Raw genomic sequence first — 20,940 nt, 5'->3', positions numbered from 1 at the left:
GTTCCTTGTTGAGAGGTTACCTCTTCCTGTGTTGAGCAACTGGATGGAGAGACTATTGCATAAGGTTATCGTAAGTTTACACAGTACGCAGTGGAAAATAAAAGCGGACCTGATGAGTGAAAGACCCTCCTACAAAGCTCCAAAGTACTCTTATGATTAGGATTTCACAGGGATTCCATCGGATACCATTAGATCAGGGACTTCATTAGATGGCGTCTGTCAGATGTCTAAAGTAAGACAACTGTAAGGGTTTTTCAAGATGAATGCAAGATCAAGTTAATATTGTTTGATGAATGTAAAATCATATTTTAGGCAACTGGTCATTTTGGCAATTAAATAGAACATCACAAGAGGGATTCACATTTTCAGGCTATAACATTTCAGACACGATTACCTGTTTGGTTGAGGTTTAGTTTCTCAATTTGTCTACTATTCAGTTTGACATGGTGGCTAAATCCAACACTGTGTTCACTCACTGCTCGTATACTCATCCTGAAAGGCAACAGTTGACACATTCACTCCCTGCGCGCAACTGACAGACACCCCTCCCGCCCGAGCCCTCCTGACTGAGGAGTCCCACCTGTGTGTGAACACAACTTCACCCTCACAAACGCCCACAGGTTCCCACCATAATGCCCCCCCACCCACATCACAGAGGCATTAGTCTACCCTATCAGCCGACCATCCTCCGCTAGCCCACGGGGAACAAGGCAGCCTTTCAGTGGGCGCCTCCAGCTGCACGCTCAGGGATTCAGCCGCGCACACACTGCTCCCACTGTACACCAACGGCCATCCCCGCGGAGGGAGCGCACTTGTGAAAGGAGAAGAGAAAAGGGGGAGAGAGAAAGAGAGGGAAAGGTGGAATGAAAGGGAAGTGAGGCCCTTTGAGATGGATGTGAGAAACGGGAGAGGTGACTTACAATGGACATGGCCAAGGTGAAAACGCCGGAAAAAAAGAATGATATGCTTCACCTTTGGCCCATTGGCTAAGACAAGGCTTGTAAGCACACCGTAGTTTCTATTTGAATAGGCAAAAGTGTGTCACCATTTTGGTCTTTCTCTAACATGTCATGACAGTCCTCTTTCTCTCTCTCTCTTTCACCAGAACTCTCTCTCTCTCTCTCTCTCTTTCAGCAGAACTCTCCCTCACGCACACACATGCACAGACTCATTTGCACCCTCCCTCTCCATTTCAAGCAGGTTTTTGCACAGTCTGATGACAGTTCCCCTTATCTGTCAGGAGCAGCTACTCTCTTCAACACGCAATTGACTTATTTTCACAAACTTCTTGATTATTTTCATAACTTTCTTTTTTCATGGCTTATCTTTCAACATTTCCTCCTTGTACAAAGATATTCCATACATTTACAAAAACTCTTCGTCTAGACGTTTTTTTTCCCCTGGACATTTTTGCACATTTGACAAGCACAGTCGAGAAGCTGAGGTGGAGACTGCTTTGATCGACTGACAGCTGGTTGGTTTAGAGCTCGGGAGTTTTTGAAGTGGCTCGATTTTGCACGGCTTGCCGCTCCAAGCAAAGGTTTTGCGGTGTGTCGTCTGCGCTGGGGCCACAGAAAGAGAGTGTGTCAGAGAGGGAGACAGACCCGGCGTCTGAGAGACAGGGATTCCCCCATGGAGCCCTAGAGGAGCAGGAGCTCAACAGATGCTCTGGAGGATCACTACTCTCACACAGTGCTGAGAAGAGGGGAGACGCACCATGATCCGCAAGGAGGCCAAGAGGTAACAGAGACAAGAGGGCTGCTTCAACGCTATGACCGCTGCATTCTATATTGATGTCTACATTCTAGGGGCTCATACGAAGTGTGTGTCTGCATTGTTATTTTATCAAATGGAGGTAGCAAGTAGGCTAAGCTTTTGCAGAGCAAAGCTCTGGTGCTGTGCAGTTGGTTGCAGCTAGATGTCTTGTGGTTATTTTGTGAGGGCTGCAGTTCCTGTTCAGTTTCTTCAGAATTTTCGGTGTGTTTTGGTTTCTATTCTTCAAAGGTCACCAGAGCTAAATAGAGGTATTTAACCATAACAAAAGTCTTCTGCCTATTCATATTGAGAGAGCAACTGGTAGCATCATTCAGTAAGCATGGTTGACATCAACGACCTTACGCTGCACTATGCATTGTACATATGTCTCTGACATCTGTAGAGCATTAGAATAGCAGAATTAATTTGAAGAGGATAATACACCTGACCTACATATCCAGCAGCCGACTGTGGTTATGTGCAGTAAAACAGTCTATATTTACAGTACTCACACACGTCCCTGTGTGTGTGTCTGTAGTATGGTGGCTTGACTCTATTCCTTCCTTAAATCTTCCATTTGCATAGGTAAGACAGACGCTTTCTTTTTTTTATGTTTGAACAGACTGTACAAACAAGTTCTTAATGTAGAGCGTAGTGTGTATGTACATGATGCAGCTGAAACAGCAGGATGATTTATCTACACAGAAAAAGCAGAGAGGGCAGAGGAGCATACTGCAGTATGGGCTAGGCTAAAGGCAAGTGTATTGGCCAGGTGACAGGTGTACAGCAATGATGTCTAAGTTGGGAAAGTAAACGTTCCTTCTATTGCCCAAATACAGTTGAATCTAATCAACTGAAGAAAATGTCTTTTGATTAAAACACCTTTTTGATACTGTCTATCCTAAAAAGATTTATATTACGCTTTATAAGATTTTAGAACATCTCTTGAATTACACAGAGTTGAAATGGAATGATTTATTTTGTCTTTTTTAACCTGGTTGAAGTATTACAGTGATCTTATCAGATTGCTTGGAAATGAGAACTTGTGTGGGTGTTAAGGTAGTCTAGTGTGACAAGCTAGTTAAGGTGGACCAGCAGAGTTTGAATAAAATGTGGAATCTTGAGCAATTTAGGCTTTCCAGATATGCATAAAGTGTGTTTAAATTTAAATACACATACACTACAAGGACTTCAATTCACAGGTATCTTTGGTCCAGTATAAAATGGCAATACTGTGTCTCACTGGTTTCCAAACATGACAGGCCCCAATTTAATGAAAAAGGGGTTTGTACATTTGAACAAATACATTATTTATTTGATCAGAACTCTTGTCTAAAACAGATCAAATCAGGTCGGCTCAAATACAGTTTCATAATTAGCATTGCATCAGTCCATTGTTTGGATCGGAATATGTTAGGCGCACGTCCATTGTATTAATAATGAAGCTAGCCATCCCCTGGAACATACAGGCCTGAGCTCAAACACAAACTCAGCTCCTCACTCTGGGTAACTCCACTCAAAAGACTTCAGTCATTCTGAGACTTGTCAGTAGGATCCTGAAGCCTGTGAATGACTGAGTACAGTAGTAATGAACTACTCACACACGCAACTCTTCAGAATTGTGCACTTTTTTTATTGAAGAGATGGCTAGACACCAGAGATGAAAGCATTGGAGAGGTCTTTGGCCACACACGGGGACTATCTGGTGGGCTAAATTAGGCACTGCTGCCTCAAACGACTCTCCTCAAATGATTTAGGCATCAATTAATCAACAGAATGGAGAGGAATGGGTGTGCTCCCCTAACTGCCCAACGTGTGAGTGATGACGACAGAAGATGTTTGCGTGCGTCTGTGCCGGCGTGAGGTAGGAGGTGGGGAGAAAAGAGCTGATCTAGCCAGGAACTGTGGGTAAAATACCGGGTAGTGTGGTGAGGAAAGCAGGGGAAGCAGTGGGGGATTTCCACAGAGAAAGGAGAAGTTGTCGTTGTGTGAAAGACAAGAGTTGGGTAATGGCGAAGGGAAAAGCAAGGAGGCCAGAGGAGAGGAGAGAGGGACTAAATGCATGGAAAGCCAATGACAAGCTGAGTGGTGTTTGAATGGCAAACACGTTCACCCAAGTGAAACTGTCCCTAACATGTTCTTACAGGCTCACGGTCCACACTGAAGCGCCATCTAGAACTCTGATTATAGATGAAAATAGAAGTAGAAAATAGAAGTAGCCATGTCATGTTGATCAAAGCGAAGAAACATTTCATTTGCATAGGTTTGCAACTGAATGCTCTGTCTGTGTGTTCACGTGTGTGTGTTGGAGAGAGAGAGAGAGAGAGAGAGAGAGAGAGAGAGAGTGTATCTGTGTGTGTGAGAGAGAGAGGTAGCGAGGAAGAGAGAGAGAGAGAGAGCATAGTGAGATGGGGGTTTAGATGCTGTTATTGACATGACTTGATGCATGCAAATTCAGAGGATGCAGGACATTTGCATGCATGGGGCCGTACTTACCGGTATGTCAAAGTTGTGTCTATGTTAGAAAGAAGGTACAATACATACATACATACAAACATACATCCCATCGTGACTTCAGCATAACTAGTGGTCTGGAGGCATTCATTTGGATATCAGTTTTGGCTAGATTCTGATCGCAAATGTATGTTAACTTAACTGAAGCGTCAACTCTCAGTGCCATGAGAGGGCAGACATTAAATAGCCTACTTATTCAGACTTATCACCCCAACATTTTCCCATGATGGTTACATGTGCAGATAAACCCTTTTTTCCAACTTCCATGTTGGTCAATCTCCACTCAAAGCCCCTCCTCACTGTCATCATGTAACCCAAACCACAAGACATGCTACGAGGCAGTTTAAAAAGAAACTAAACACAGGTTGTGTTATATAATATAGATGTGTATAGATGGCTCTACTCTGCGAGCAGTGAAGGGGAATGAAATTATTGACAATTTACCATGCTGTGCACCTGTAGGGAAACAAAACCAGTTGCTTATTGATTTCATACTATTTTTCTATCGTTTTGTTTCTGGCACTTTTCAATCTATCAAAATTCTACTGTGAAAAAAGTGTAACTGTACTCTCATCAGTAAACCTGACCATCAGCACATAGACTTCTACTAACATGACGTCAAATGGGCTGCATCAAGGAAGAGGAAGAGCCTCTGACTGTCAATGTCTATGTGTGTGTGTGTGTGTGTGTGTGTGTGTGTGTGAGAGAGAGAGAGAGAGAGAAAGAGAGAGAGAGAGAGAGAGAGAAAGAGAGAGAGAGAGAGAGAGAGAGAGAGAGGAGTGTATTGGTGATTTGGGATGTGAGAGTGTGCTGGGCCAAGCCATAGCAAGGGAGAATTGAAAATGAGCACTTCGAGTATGGTGACAGTGAGGAGGGAGAGAGGAACGGCTGGATGGTCATTCTAAGAACTCGTCACCACTTCTCTGAACATGTACACTTCCTGTTACTGTGATGTCTCCACTTCAGCCATGAAGTCAGACCACAATGCTGTATTTACACTCATGATAACTACTCTTCATGGCTCCATACTTGTAGCCAGTTGCTATCTTGCTATCTCATGTCACCACATAGACGAAAACATCTCAGACTATTAGAGTCATAAATGCAAGCAGGAGGAGAAAGAACAGGCAAATAGAGAGAACGTGAGAGAGAGTGTTTTGAGTGCGTTACAAAGAGTGCTTCAAATGGCAGTGCACATTGTGTCTGTCAAAAGCCTGTGGTGGTGAGGCTGTTTTGGGCTAAACGTCTCCTGGTGACATTGACACAGCACCCATAGTAAACAGTACCGCTCCCTCGCCGGTGCCCCCAGCCACATACAGGTGAGAGAGTGCAAGTGCGCAAAGGAAACATTGCAGTGGCACGTAAAAGAGGAAAATAAAACACGCGCCACATCAACAAATACAGACATGCTGGTGCATTTACAGAGAAAGAGAGACAGGTGCAGACAAATCTGTCCAACACAAACTTTGTACAAATGGTAACCATCACTGATGACACATATGAAAGGATTTGTTTCCAGACAACACCCCCATGTAATACTTGGTCAGGCACATCTGAAATGATCCATGCTAAACAGAAAGATTAGGCCACGTGCTTGTACACACAATCATACACCAAGTGCACCGTTTCACGTTTCACAATTCTAGCAGAATGATTCTGTGGCTTTCCACTCATCCACATATCTTTCCATGTAACTCTCTTCTGAGATGACGCAACCCTCTGTGTCAGCTGTGATGGGATCTAATACTGTGGCAATAGGATGTGGATATTACCAAATGACATGGACAACTGAACTGACCAGTACCCCCCCCCCCCCCCCCCTGCAGGAAGAGTGTGACGGGGCTGAAGTGCAGGCGTCCGGTGCAGAGGAGGATGACCTGCCCCAGCCCCCAGGAGATACGGCAGGCCCTGCAGTCCCCCATCCCCAACTCCCTGATCCGCGCCGCCAGCCTGGACGAGCTCATCCAGCGCTGCCTCCACTGCTTCGGTGAGACACTTGGACTATGCCTGTGTGTGTGGCGTGTGTGTTGTGTGTGTGTGTGCGTGCATGTTTGTGTAGGACAGAAACACAGTGATTTTGAGTGAGTGTGTATGTGTGTGCGCATTTTTGTGTAAGACAGAAACACAGTGGTTTTGAGTGTGTGTGTGTGTGTGTGTGTATGCAAGAGAGAGACAGACAGAGATAGAAAGAGAGAGAGAGAGAGAGAGAGGCAGACAAAGAGCCAGAGAAAAAGAGAGTGAACTGGTGACCCTCTTGTAGGCCCCCTGATGCATTGTCCCCCCTGTTTGCCCACATTCTCACTTTAGAAGGCACGTTATGTAAGTGATTGATGTGACAAACATGAGCGAGAGAATGAGTGAGATAGCAGAGTGGGAGAGGAGCACAGAGAGGAGCCTGGATAATGAGAAACAGGAGCAGTATGGATACACAATCAGGCCTCTCTCATTAGCATGCCGAGACAAAAGCATTCCCACTGCTGGCTAAACCATTGGACCCAATGGAGAAACACAACACAACGCAACTTACTCCTCTCTCTCTCTCTCTCTCTCTCTCTCTCTCTCTCTCTCTCTCTCTCTCTCTCTCTCTCTCTCTCTCTCTCTCTCTCTCTCTCTCTCTCACACACACATCCCAAAACATAAGCACTGAGTCCACCTACAGAGCGATAAAGTGCAACATCAGGCAGCTCTCTCGTGTCCAGTTTTTTGCATGTGGTCTCTGAAGTATGTCTAAAAAATATATGCAAAAATTCTGTGTGCCTTTTCCAGAGAATATACACTGAGGAAAAAATGCATAACCTCCCTGTATCGTATGCTGCTTTGAATATTGTTGTGTGTGTGTGTGTGTGTGTGTGTGTGTAGATGCAGATGGGAAACTGAGCCGAGGGACCAATTTTGTACATATGACGCTGATGATGCACAGCTGGGTGGTACCTTCGACGATCTTCGCCAATAAACTCCTCTCTCTATATCCTTCCGTGGCCCACTGTAAACTGTTATTGGTACATACTCTCCATCACATGCTGCCTAATCCTGCCTCAACAGAAACAAAGCTGCCTTGTTTTGACCAGCACATACAATGATTGCAGAGGAATGAACTAGCCTGTGTTTCCATTACACTTGAATGTTCCTTGACGGTTGTTCACCTATAAAGACTGCCCTGTGGACAAGAAAGGACTGAGGCGGGCACAGGTCTACCATTTCATCAGGTAGGAGTGTGCAAGAGCGTTGATTTGGACGCGTCTGGTGTAATGCTGAAATAGTGTGTGTGTGTGTGTGTGTGTGTGTGTGTGTGTGTTGTGGCTACACTGTAGGCACAATTTCACAACATTGGAGTTTCAAATGATGAGCATTATCCTCAGTCTCCTCACCTCTATTTGTTGGTCAGCTCTGTCCTGTCCTGTCCTGTCCTGTCCTGACCTGACCTCTCCCCTGGTGTCCTCTCCTCAGGCAGTGGATCAGTAAGTTCCCGGTGGTGTTTGAAGCCGACCCGCTGTTGAGGGAGCAGATGGGTGATCTCTGGGAGCCCCACAGGGCAGCAGGGAAGGCCCCCCCCTGCCCAGTCATTGACACGTCTTACCTGTGAGTGACAGAGAGACGAGGACCACTGTGAACTCTATTGCACATCCTAATCTGTGAATAAGACCATGTCGTGTTGTGAACCTCGTACATAGCACACCTTTCCTTCAACAGTGTGATTGTATTCTCAACTTCTACATTTTCCGCAGTACCTCTCCAGTGAACACACCCCAGGTGCCATCTCCCTCTGTGAAAAAGAGAAAGGTCTCCCTGCTTTTTGACCACATGGAGCCAGACGACATGGCCAAACTCCTCACTGAGCTGGAGTTCAAGAACTTCTGTAATGTCTCAGTAAGCCTCCCTCTTTTGCTCAAATGTCAGATTTGCGTTTGACAAAATTGGATTAGAGTTATGGGAGATATCTGGTCTGACCGTAGCTTTATGTTCTGTGTGGTGGACGTGTGTGTGTGTGTGTGTGTGTGTGTGTGTGTGTGTGTGTGTGTGTGTGTGTGTGTGTGTGTGTGTTGTTTACGCCCCAGTTTCTGGACTATCGCAGCTATGTGGTGCATGGCTCTGTGCGGGACAACCCTGCGCTGGAGCGCTCAGTCATGCTGTGTAATGGCGTCTCCCAGTGGGTGCAGCTCATGATCCTCAACAGACACACCGCACAGCAGAGGTCCGAGGTCTTCACAAAGTTCATACACGTGGCTCAGGTGACTTCAGCGCGCACACACACACACACACACACACACACACACACACACACACACACACTCACTTACACAAACACACACACTCACACATACACAAACACAAACACACTCACACACACATGCATACATACATACAGACATACAGAAACACCACCACGCAAAGCCGAAAACAGCTGCACATTTTGTCACTTACTGTATGAACATTAATGCACAGACTTCAATTTCACATATATGTGCAATATTCTTCTGCAAAAACATGATGAAAGAAAATGGAAAAACTTTTTCAATCAACTTTATGTTGAGGATATTTTGTATTAGCATTGTATAAGCTGCATTTAACCTCATTCTATATCTCTTTCTGTCTTTCTCTTGCCCCTTTTTGAGCAGAAGCTGCGGTCTCTTCAGAATTTCAACACTCTAATGGCTGTAATAGGGGGCCTCTGTCACAGCTCCATCTCGCGCCTTAAAGACACTGCCAGCCTGCTCTCCTCAGATGTAACCAAGGTAAGCAATATGGCTGACGCTACAGAACACTGCAAAGGGAAAACAACAAACTAGCTCACAACCTCCCATTTATGTAATGCACAGAACTGTTTGAACAAGGTGACCTCCTCAGGCCTATTACACAACACGGGGCTGAATTAATCAGAGAAGATGAGCATAAAAAGCAGCAACACAATACTTTTTCCAAAGGCTTGCACTGATTCTCTTCAGTCTGCCCACACAAAGTATCCTGAATCCTATTTACTGTCTGCAGCAGCACTGAGATGGCCAAGGGTACAGACAGGGCAGAGAGAGGATAATGGTAATCCATCAAAAACATTTAGTCTTAAGTACAGTGGTGCCGATAAGTTTATGAACCCCTGGTGAAGTTGATTAAAAAAGAGGATGAGAAAAAAATCTTTTGGAAATTGATTGTAATGCCTAAATTAAAAAATGAGGAAAAATCCAACCTTTAAGGACACCAATATTCTTTGTGAATGAATAATGTATTGTAAACAAATAAACTTCCTTAAAATACAGGGGGCATAAGTATACACACCCCTATGTTAAATTCCCATAGAGGCAGGCAGATTTTTTGTTTCTGGAGGTCAGTTATTTCATGGATCCAGGATACTATGCATCCTGATGAAGTTCCATTGGCCTTCACATCATCACATACTCTTGACCATACCTGCCATGGTTTTTATCTCAGTTAGCCTAATAGCTAGTTTGATTTGAGAGATGATCTTATGGAAAGTATCCCATACCAATGCTCATACTCTCTTTGTAATGCCCCCCTCCCCCCCCCCTTCCAATTGCAGGCTCTGAGTGAAATGACCGAGCTCCTGTCCTCCAGTAGTAACTATAGCAACTATCGCCGTGTATACAGTGAGTGCACAGGGTTCAAGGTGCCCATCTTGGGAGTGCACCTGAAGGATTTGATTTCACTGAACGAGGCATTACCAGACTACCTAGAGGACGATAAGATCAACCTGGGCAAGCTACAGCATCTGTACAGCAATATCAGTGAGCTACTGGCCATCCACGAGTGCAAGATCCCTTTCGTCCCCAACAAAGACCTTCTACCCTTACTAACAGTAAGTTGTGGATATCTGGTGAAGAATGTCTGCGATTAGATATGAAAACTACAAGGGTTTGGGACCATCCATGGCTCTTCATGTCTGCATTAACTGACATTGAAGATGCAATAACACATTAAAACATGAAATTGGAAAAATACTAAACAAAATTATCAAGACATCAAACAGTGAAAAATACTGATTGTCTAAAGGGCCGTTCACACCAGCAATGATAACTATAAAGATAACTACAGAAATTTCCTGCATATAAGCCACATTGTGTATAAGCCGCAGGACTAATAGTCAGGAAATTACGGTATGACTATAAAGACACTCTGACTAATGATAAGGAAAGTCTCTCCTCATGTTGATGAATGTGATGGCTATAATTTGATGGATTCTCATGGGCAGTCAGCATTTTATCATTCTCAAAATCGCTCTGTAAGTGATCCTCAACAATACTGTTCTTTGTGTCGTTATCATTGTAGATTTTGTGTGAACATCATATCTAATATTAGCTAGAACAATACTCTTTTGCCCTTATTGCTACAGTTATTGTTGTTGGTGTGAACTCCTAGAAAGAAAAATAATGACACAAAATTGTGAAATCGAGGAGTGATTGTAAAGTGACGTGTAACAAAAAGTCTGTGTTGGAATGTCCCCTTCATTTCACAGCTGTCCCTTGACCTGTACTACACTGAGGATGAGATATACGAACTTTCCTATGCTAAGGAGCCCAAAAACCCCAAGATTCAGGTCAGTGTACGGCACAAATACAAACACACCGTTTTATTCTGCTGACACATAACTGCCTACGGTTCCCTTTCATCTTTCATCAAGATGGCGTCCTGTCCTTGTAAACTACTCAGTTCTAGACTAACCTACCACACAGTCCCTTTAAACAGTCTTCAAAGTGAACTTCAACAAGAGCAACAGCAACATTTGTGTATGCTATCTTACAAATCTCCAAAAGTGTAGGCGTTACAGACGTGTGCATGCTGTAACCGGTGAATCCCTTCCCAGTCTGTTTTCATGCTCTGTATGTCATTTTCATGTACGATGATGCCATTCTCCATTAGGCTGTACATTGGGCACTAATGTTTTGAATTGATCACTTGAGACCAGCATAAAGACATCAATCGTCATCTTCACCACTTTCTCTTTGTCACGCTGCCGGCGTTCTCCCTTTTCTCTCGGTAGCCCGCGACTCCAGTGAAGCCCCCTGCAGTGGCAGAGTGGGGGTCAGGGGCTCCCCCCAGGCTGGACCCAGACACAATCTCCAAACACGTCAAACAGATGGTGGACGTAAGTGATGCACTCAGCTATTAGACACTGCTGCACAGGAGTTCCTGTCAGCCTGCTTTCACTTCCTATACCAGACAGTAGACCAGACAAAATACCCTGTCGTCCCCTGCAGTCCGTCATGAAGAATTACGACTTGGACCTGGATGGCTATATTTCCCGGGAGGACTTCGACAAAATTGCTGGAAACTTCCCATTCACCTTCTGCATGCATGATTCTGACAGGTGAATATGTAAGACAATATATATATACATTTTATATGACATGCTCATGAAATCTACATGTTACATTAAATGGCGTTTTCGAGGGGAAAACCTAGCCTGGTAGGCCTATAGCCAAACTCATATTCTAATCCTGTAACACCCCACTTGCAATTGATTATGGGCCGTGTGTACAAGGGAAAAATGCCCTTACAATGGGAGAGACCAAACCAATCAGAGCAACAGAATTTGTGAATACCGTAAGGAGAACATCTTTTCAACACATACCTTTGTTGCCATTTTTTTTTCTTCTTTTAAAGTTATCTGTAGTCAGTATATTTTACAACAGACGCGATAGTGGAATCTAAATATCTCGCTTCTCTAGCGACAGCCTTTTTGTTGTAAACAAAACCAAGTCAAGCACGCTCAGGTGACGTGGATGACAACACACCACTGCTTATCTGCCCATCCTCGTATAAAGCCAGACCAAATGATCTGATTGGCCCAAACACAACCTGACCGTGAATATAGACATCTCAATGGAGCGACTCTAGATCCAATATCCCAACCTCAAATTTTACAGACGGGGTCCATTCGGGATGGCATCCAGGCTAAGGGAAACCAGTTTTGAAACAAATAAATGCATTTTGTAGTAAGCGACTGAAAAAACATCTGTCTGTGGGAACCAACAATGCTCTGTCTGTGACCCCCCGATATGACACAGCCATTGACGCAAAAGGGATCTATTGGTGAAGACTATGTTTACAATGTGACAGACAAGAGGAAATGAGAATATATATATATATATATACAGTACTGAGACAAAAATTCTGTATCCTCTCACAGGAAAGGAGAAATTAGTCGACAAGAGATCATCTCCTATTTCATGAGAGGAATGTCTGTGTGCGCGAAGCTGGGTTACAGCCTCCACAACCTGCACACCTTCCATGAGACGACCTACAAGAGACCAACCTTCTGTGACGCCTGTGGAGGCTTTGTGGGTATTCGTGTGTGTCAGTGGGGTCTGCTGCTGTTGAAGTTCTATACTCAGTGGGTCTCATTTACTCATTTGGGAATGTAACGTACATTTAGTGTATACAAGATCTTACCAGCATGTTGAATTTCAATCTCTCTGGCTCATAGCAGCATAGCTAAAGCTCTGAGGATATTCAGAACTCACTAAGCCTTGTTTTGAGGAATTAGTGCTTCAAGTTCAGTGTTGTGGGGAACATTTCTGAGGAAGCCACATGTAGCCTACACAGGTATACTGATAGCAGTGAGTAAAAGAATAACGGGCTCTTCATTCACTAACATGATCAAGACAAAAAACACACAACATGCGTGCATTATTTTCTTCATTGAAAGCCCGATAAAGCTCTTCCCTGCAGAAGCCTGCACAGCTTGTTTTGACGTGGGTCTGCAGTCAGACTTAAGTTGAAGTTGCTGTTTAAGTGGCTAAAGTGGAAGTGGTTACCAAAAACTCCAAATCTCCACCTACCATAACTGCACTGCTGACCGTGAACGCAACACAAAACAAGATAAACATTGATAACATGCACAGATCTGACTTGTGTGGGGCTGGGGCACCTAAGGCAAACGGCCTGCTCCACATACAGTGCTGTCTAATGACAGTTTGACTATAGCCTCAACTGATTGGTCGATCATTCTTGTTTTTTTCCGTGGTAGGGCAGTCTGGTTTTCCTGGAGATGACAGGAGTGTAATGCTGCGTTTCACCATACGTTCACCACATAACACAGGGGGGTGGGGTGCTGTTTCATTTATTGTACAATGCTAAAAGGCACATTCTCCCATGCATTTAAATCATAAAAACGTGCAACTAGTTCACTTACACACCGTAAAGACAGCTACAGTACATATGCTCTAAAATCCGTTTGTTTCTCATGTAAACAAGAAGCGTTCTTCCCCTAACTTTAGAGCTTTTTCTGCTACGCAGTTCTGTATTAAGTCCAGCACCACTACAAGGCAAAAAAACATACATTTGTCGGCAATGTAGCCCTTTAACATCAACATACGTGTAGACTACAGATAGTGTTATCAAATAACGATATTTGAGTATCAACTTCAGTACATAAAGTACTGGAAAGGACTGTCAGACTTAAAATGGTCTATACTTGGCATTCCTTATTGGAAAGGGGTGCCATAATGGAGTGCCCTCTATGCCGCCCTTGCATGACAGTGTTCCAAAGGGTGGCATTTCCAGTACAGAATGCAGTGGAATGCAGCCCAGTATTTGCACTACTACATGTGAGGAACAGTAACAAAGTGGCATCATACAGTAGGTGCTCCCCCTAGTGGAAGTAAAAGGTGTTCCTACTTGCCTCAGTATTCTGGTGAACTAAATCAGTCCACATCTCCATGAGTATTTGCATACAGGTCCCTAATGTGACAGTGCACGCACGCACTCCCCAACAGCACAGCAGCATCACAACAGAATGGCTATTTGCATGCATGTACACACAGGACACTAGAGCAGCGTAAAACACATGGGATGGAATGTGGAGCAGAGAAGCTGTCGGTCCTCTAGCAATCTGCTGTGTGTGTGGGCTCAATAAACCTGCATCTGTACACAAGCCAGGCCTTTGGAACTGGGATTTGGGTCTTCCTATTAAACCAGCGGCTATGTTGACAACCTTGTGAATTCTCAATCTCAACTATTCATGGTTTGTCAATGAGAACCACTGTCTCACTTTGTGATGACTACGTATGTCTTGTGCTCTTGTTGCTCTGCCTGACCAGAATACAAACTAAGTGACTGATTACTGCAAAGAGGCTTGACAAACGTGCAAGCATGAAAGACTGCATACTTACACATGCCTTAAACACGTTCTTCTTTCATTCTTTCAGCTTTGGGGAGTCATTAAGCAAGGATATCACTGCAAAGGTAAAATATCACAATTACTTCTTTTTTTAAGTTACATATTTATCAAGAGATTTTTGGCATGTATTTTTTTGAAAAGGCTGGGAGTATCAATAGGCTATGCTCTTCTATCATGTACCCCTTTACCCACCGATGTCAGACTGTGGAGTGAACTGTCACAAGCAGTGCAAGGACCAGGTGAGCACGGACTGCCATAAGAAGTTCCAGATGACATCAGGAGGCTCCTGTCCATCCACACCTGGGCCCAACCTTAGAACCAAGGGCAACAGTTGGAGTGAGTCTATATACCATCCAGTTACAACGCTGAGTACTGTAACATGCGACACCCTTTTCTTGTAACCTACATTACTAAAATCCCATTGCATTATCAGTAAAGGACATTGTAGTGATTTATTACTGGCCACTTTTTCCACTTAATTAGGTTCAGAAGACGAGGCATTTGTTTTCCCACAAGGAAATGGCTCTGAGGGCAGCAAGGGCCTCCATGCTCTAGACAGCCCGATCGACTACGCCCTCTCTCACCAGTCCACTCAGACAGACCCCGGGATCTGGACCCCTGAAGAAGAGCGGAGAAAAAACCACTTGGGCACACACTCCCCACCGTCCATGATAGGAAAGGTGGGCATCTCATCTTCTGTTCATTAGTGATCAAACTGCTACTCAGATATGCTATTCAGTTGAAAGTGAAATGACAGTTGTAACATTGAACAGTTTTTGATGAAGATCTGAAAGCTCTTAAGTGTGTTAGTGTGTTAAAGCCTTTTTGCATGACCTGTTGTCTTAGAGCTCTACGTGGCAAGGCCGATCCCTGGGGTCATCACTGCCAGAGACCGCACTACGGGAGAGGATGGCAGAGCTGAGGTTTCAGAGGGACAAAAGCAGGGAACCTGACTGACTTGTCTTGATTAGCGTCTTAATGAAAGCATCATCACACATCTCAGTTCCCATGAGTAACAATCTCAGCCACCTCTAAGCCTGGGCCAAATTCACGGAGGCCTCTTCTGTACACTGAAAACATTTTCAACACTTAAGTCTAAGTCCACTTTTTGTTGCAACTGTGTTTAACTCCCTTTTAAGGGTATTATTAACTTTGGTGCCTGAAAATCACAAGTGACTATGACAGTTTGGACGATATCCAAACTGAAGCGAATTAAATATCCACTTTGAAATTGAAGTCAAAGACTTGGCCATGGTCTCTACTCTTCTGCCTTCATACCAAACCAGCCCCTTGAGCTGCATGGGCTCATACAGTATGAACTGCTGAAGCATGTCTTACTAAAAGAAGGCTTGTGTGTCATGCTTGGAGTTTTGAAACGGTACTCTCCATTTTAAAAACAAATCAAAATCATGAACTTATCTAACACAAATATACAACAAGAAGCACACTAGAGTGCTGACACAGAATTCAGTTTGATAAAGCGATGCTTTATATGGGACACTCTGGATGATGAACATCTTTTACACTGTGATTCATAACATCAAGGAAGATCTCTAAAAAATAAAAAGCTTATACTTTGACACCTTGATGTAAATGCACCAACAATCACTTTCCACAGACAATAACAGAGGTCATGTCTACAGTGGAGGTACTGTACTATGGTCAGTCACATAAATTACACTTGCTTAATTATACATATGGAGAGTTGAGTCAAATAAGACTTCACATATTCTTTCAGCAAAATATATCTTCATTACAATTATGAAACAAAAGAGGCAAGATGCGTAAAAACAGACGTCATTAGTGGAGCTGACACAGTGGGGAGTGGGGGAAACACTACAAAATGGTTCAGACAAACAATGAGTAATTATTGGTGATTCTGGTTTCCACTTGGGCCTCTTATGTCATAGTGCTGGAGGATACCTTCACACATCCGTGACAAGTTGGCTTGTTGTCAGAGCAGCCAAGCCGTTAAAACACTTTAGTTAAGGGAGTAAACTAAAGTGATGAGAGAGTAGTAGTGAACTATAGGAAGTGAGTGGGAGAGAGAGTCGGGGTGGGATCTGGAAAGGACCACGGGGCGGGAATCGATCCCAGGTCACACAGCCATACAGTGCAGGTGCCCCAGCCAGTTGCGCTACAGCTGGCCTAGGGAACACATATTAAAGCTAACAAGTTTAAACTGATGTTTGAGAGCATTTACGTTAATTGGTGGAGTTTTGGGTAAGAATGTTGTTTTCATTAACACCAAATTGTCTTACAATGAAAGCGAACTGGGCATACCCTCCCATCAAAATCAAACTATTTTACACCACTGACACTGTTCAAAATGGAATGACGCTTCTGTGGTAATGTGAGGAGGTTGTCTACAGACAAATCAAAGAATTGCAAACGTAATTGTTTCAAAAGGTCATAAAAATGTATCTTATGAAGGGTGTTTTTGAGATATTTAAGCTTTTTCCTGTTGTGGCCACCTTGGAGGAAGGCTTGTGACAGTTGATTGTGATTGCCCATCACAATCAACAGTCACAAATCCAAGGGTTAGAGGTGCAAGAGCATAGTCTGGTTTTCACTATACTAAGCTCAAGCTTAAGTTTAGTTTTCGTCACGTCACCGGCCAATAGCGTGCCAGGACTAGAGTATGGCTGTTTCTGACTGGAGCCAAAGGTTCTGGCAGTAAACAGAGGAGATAGATCTGCTGGTGAGCTGCCGGACGAAATTCAAATTCCCTGGAAGATCAGGCAGGGTTCACCCAGCCTAGCAAGCCCATGCATTTTTTGTGAAATTCAGCAATCATCTCCACACAACCACGAGTTGTGATTCTGTGAGTACACAATGAAAAATCCCGGTTTCTGTAGGCAGCCCAGGATCCAAAAATTTGAAAACAGAAACATAAAAACAATACCCTGCGTGGAATTTCTCTAAAGCTATCTCTCTGGCGTGTCTCGTTTGGTCCTTGGTTAAAACATTATGTACGCATAGCTCGCTGTCTCTTCACTCAAACAATCCCAAGATATTGGATTTCCTAATATTATCTTTCCCATCACACTGCTTTGTGTTGAAATGCTCCTCTTATCTGTTGTACCTGCTTCCAGACTGGGTTCACATGCATGTTCTGTTGCTGTTGGTCATCAGTCCTTCATGCTGACCCAGTGACCACAGTACTGACTGCAAAGCAACCTGGGTATGAAACATAAATTTGTAAGATTATATAACATATAGCGTAGGCTATACATCATTTTTCCAAAGTTATTGGATGCATGGTTAGACACCACCAGCAATGCCCTCACGGACCACCAGGGGGTCATGAACCACTAGTTGAAAAGTCACGCAGGGACAGGTGTCTGGACTTGCGGTTGCTTACAAGGACTTTTTAAAAACACCATTTCATCCACGTAGTCCACGTGCAAGTTAGACAGTAACAGAAGTATTACATCCCTTTCCATTTTGTCCCAAATAAAATGAATAATCTATCAAGATGACTTAGGCTACTTACCGTTCTAGGATCACGTTCTGTGCACAATAAATAGATGAGACAGACTGTAGACACAGCTGCATGCTAGCCTTAACCTTAACCATATCTTTAGATTTAACCCATGTCCACCTAGTTAAAAGACACCAATAACACGTATGCATTGCTTAAATTAACAAATACATCTTACTTTCATACTTCGCATTTTTTTTTTTTACTAATCAGACAGAGTGAGGGCGCAGCGATGTCATTGTGGCTTCTTCCATCATGTTGACAAGTCGCGTGCGTGTGAATCGTCTTTTTCTAGCACAAGCATTTTGAGACGAGCGCCGCACTGCTGCCATCCTGTGGATGACACCAGTTTTGCAACACTTCACCAATTTACTGTACACTTGCTGCAGGTCCAACAAAACATACAAATTAAGAGAAAAACGAATGACATTTACTGGGCACAACTACATGAAGAGCAAAATAATAAATGGCTAATAAAATGCTTAAAGAAAACACGTGCTTCTGTTTTTATGCCACAACTGTCTGACAGTTGTGTTTGCAAAATTATAATGTCAGTGTTTGCGAATAGTGACTATATGACAATTCAAAAACAAACTATAAAAGCTTGAAAATGTTTTGAAATGGTTGACAAAAAAAAAAACCTTGACATTAGCTCCATCTCCTTGTACAGCACAGAACAAATAATCTGCACACCATTTCACTTCAATAATGTATTGAGCACCCAACAACAAATAATAAGAACATTTGTTTTTATTTTAAGTATCTAACATGAGTCTGTATGGGAGAAAATGTTTTTCATCCATCTCAGCCAAAAGCAACACTTGATACAGTGAAGGCAGCACTGGAGATTTATGTTAGAGGGAATTTTGCATTTTAATCCATTATCAATATTTACATTTCAAACACAAATTTGTGGTGTACGTTGCCTACAAACCATGTTAGTTACAGATGAGTGCAACATTAGGTTCCAAGGTAGGATTCTTCCCATGCTTATAATAATTGTACAACAGCAATGAACATATTTACAATGATTTTGTCAATCACACATGCCCCATTTTCCATAGAGATCACTGAAATGCGTATGATATGTGTCAACAAGTCTTGTTTTAAATTACAGTTAAATCCAGATGGAAATTGTCTGTGTTGACTACGTCACCCTTGTGAACTGTGAACGGACACTCAAAGTACACTCAGCCAAATAAATAGAACAACTCACAGCAAATTCTGTTAGATTAGGCTGCATTATCAGGCATAGGTCAGCCCATCCACACCCAGCACTGGCCTGGTCACCCTCAGCCAAGAGGTGGGCACTGGCCATTGTCAGGGTGTGAATGTGCACAGCATGACCTGCACAAGGTTGCCGGTATGGCAGTGCAGCACTGTACTGTGGCACACACCTCTCTCCATATACAGACTTTAAATCAGCCCCACGCCACCTGACCAGGACCAGCTGTGAAGTTACTTTTGGGGTTGTGGTCCGGGGAGGGACACAAGCAGCCTATTGACTTGTCGGAGCTGGGCATCTAGAGTCTCTGTAGTGAGCGCCAGCTCTCCCATCTGTTGTTGCAGGCTGCTGATGGTCTCATTAAGCTCTTCCTCCTTGCGGCGCGAGTTGGCGGCCTGGCGACTGTACTCCAGGACCATGCAGCCTCCTCCAATCAGGAAGACTATGGTCTCACCCAGAAGCTCTGCCCCAAGTTCCGCCGCGGCTTCCTCATTAAGAGGTTTGATCGTAGAGCCCCGAAATCCCATGATCCTCATCTTGGTCCGCATTTCTACCCAGTGGTAAACTGCAGGAGAACGATGAAACACAGCTTAACAAAAAAATACATTTTGTGTGTACAAACACAAGGTTGAAATCATATAGACCTGTATGAAGAGGTAGGCCTACACAGACATATACAGTAGGCGTAGACCAGTGAGGTCAAAGATTCGGCCCACTAGCAGGTTTCATACAGCCCCCTAGATATTTGAAAAAAAGTGGTCATCGACCATGTGTCATAGGCAAATACAAACTATACTCAAGAAGGAAGATGCAGAAAAGGAAAATTTACATTATGTTAGTATACCCTATGCTGGTGAAAAGGATAAAGCCTGACATGGAAGGCAGGGTTATTTAAAGATACAAAGAACAGTATATGAGGCATATGTCAATAGCCTACATGATAAACCTATGTCTTGTTTGCCCGTAAGTGGGTTAGAGGATGAATTAGGGGTGAATTATTGTTATACTGAAGCTGATATGGCGAGCATTTGCAGATGCATTCCAATTCATAATCACAACATTACTCTCAAATACCGAAAATGGGAATTCCATTTGGAGAAAATCTCACTTGTTAACATGTTAACAATCGAAACATTAATCAAAGACTACCTATTGCGACCGACCATCAAAATAACCAACAAAGTGGAGAAAGGCACTTTCAACAGCAAAGCACAGGGGCTTCAATGACAAGTGCTTCCTGCCTCCAAACATCGAAACACATTCTCATTGGAGTTTTCTATTTGACATCATTGGGCCCACAACCTATCATTCAACAATGACACCGACGCACTAACATGGTCGCTGTCCTGATTGGTTTCTCAGCCATTTCAAAAGATTTTGATTGGTTCACTTGCAGTTGCACTAACGCTTAACTTCAACCTGACCCTGTCGTAGGTTGTCACCAGCTAGCCTGCCCTACTGTCATACAACATGCTTTCGTTTTCTCTGCCAGATATTTACTTACTTTGTGCCGGAGGTAAACATATGTACGTCTTGAAAAATTCACTTCTCCGTGCCCCTGCTTTTATCCTGTTTGCCACAGGCTTGCTCATCTGCCGTACACCCAAATAGAGCAATTTCGCGATTGGAAAGGCACCGACAACCATCTTAGCGGAAATACCGTACCAGTCTGAGGCGGGACATGCGCGAGGTGAAAGAACGTGATGACGTATATTAAATAATCACGTAATGCATATGCATGTAGTACTGCTACAGTCCTTAAAGTTATAGACCCATCTCGAAGTCCATTATACATAATGATATGGCCTGTAGAGTGGACTAAATCATCAG

At 43.6% G+C, this 20,940-nt stretch overlaps 2 protein-coding genes across 4 annotated transcripts; one reads left to right on the top strand and one right to left on the bottom strand.

Moving 5' to 3' along the window:
• The first annotated feature begins 1,193 nt into the window (after positions 1–1,193).
• Positions 1,194–15,981, top strand: rasgrp4 (RAS guanyl releasing protein 4). Of its 3 annotated transcripts, none has more exons than XM_062552652.1 (17): positions 1,196–1,740; positions 6,096–6,256; positions 7,129–7,234; positions 7,413–7,475; positions 7,717–7,848; positions 7,995–8,136; positions 8,325–8,498; positions 8,886–9,002; positions 9,803–10,078; positions 10,736–10,816; positions 11,261–11,365; positions 11,478–11,587; positions 12,410–12,560; positions 14,430–14,466; positions 14,603–14,737; positions 14,885–15,081; positions 15,248–15,981. In XM_062552652.1, the coding sequence occupies exons 1-17, from the start codon at positions 1,718–1,720 to the stop codon at positions 15,356–15,358; spliced, it is 2,121 nt and encodes a 706-aa protein (XP_062408636.1). In that variant the 5' UTR covers positions 1,196–1,717; the 3' UTR covers positions 15,359–15,981. The 3 variants fall into 3 exon arrangements, 2 of the variants coding, with proteins under 2 accessions (XP_062408636.1, XP_062408637.1); XM_062552653.1 differs by lacking the exon at positions 1,196–1,740 and adding an exon at positions 2,091–2,340; XR_009941148.1 differs by lacking the exon at positions 15,248–15,981 and having other exon boundaries at positions 1,194–1,740; positions 12,410–12,613; positions 14,885–15,024.
• Positions 15,982–18,620: 2,639 nt separating this feature from the next.
• Positions 18,621–20,783, bottom strand: opa3 (outer mitochondrial membrane lipid metabolism regulator OPA3). Its single transcript, XM_062552342.1, has 2 exons — positions 20,615–20,783; positions 18,621–19,675 (listed from the first exon to the last, which is right to left on the bottom strand). The coding sequence occupies exons 1-2, from the start codon at positions 20,754–20,756 to the stop codon at positions 19,344–19,346; spliced, it is 474 nt and encodes a 157-aa protein (XP_062408326.1). The 5' UTR covers positions 20,757–20,783; the 3' UTR covers positions 18,621–19,343.
• Between the last annotated feature and the right edge of the window lie 157 nt (positions 20,784–20,940).

The sequence above is a fragment of the Sardina pilchardus genome, chromosome 13 (assembly GCF_963854185.1).
Source record: "Sardina pilchardus chromosome 13, fSarPil1.1, whole genome shotgun sequence".
NCBI lineage: Eukaryota > Metazoa > Chordata > Actinopteri > Clupeiformes > Clupeidae > Sardina > Sardina pilchardus.
This window is presented reverse-complemented; position numbering and strand designations above follow the sequence as displayed.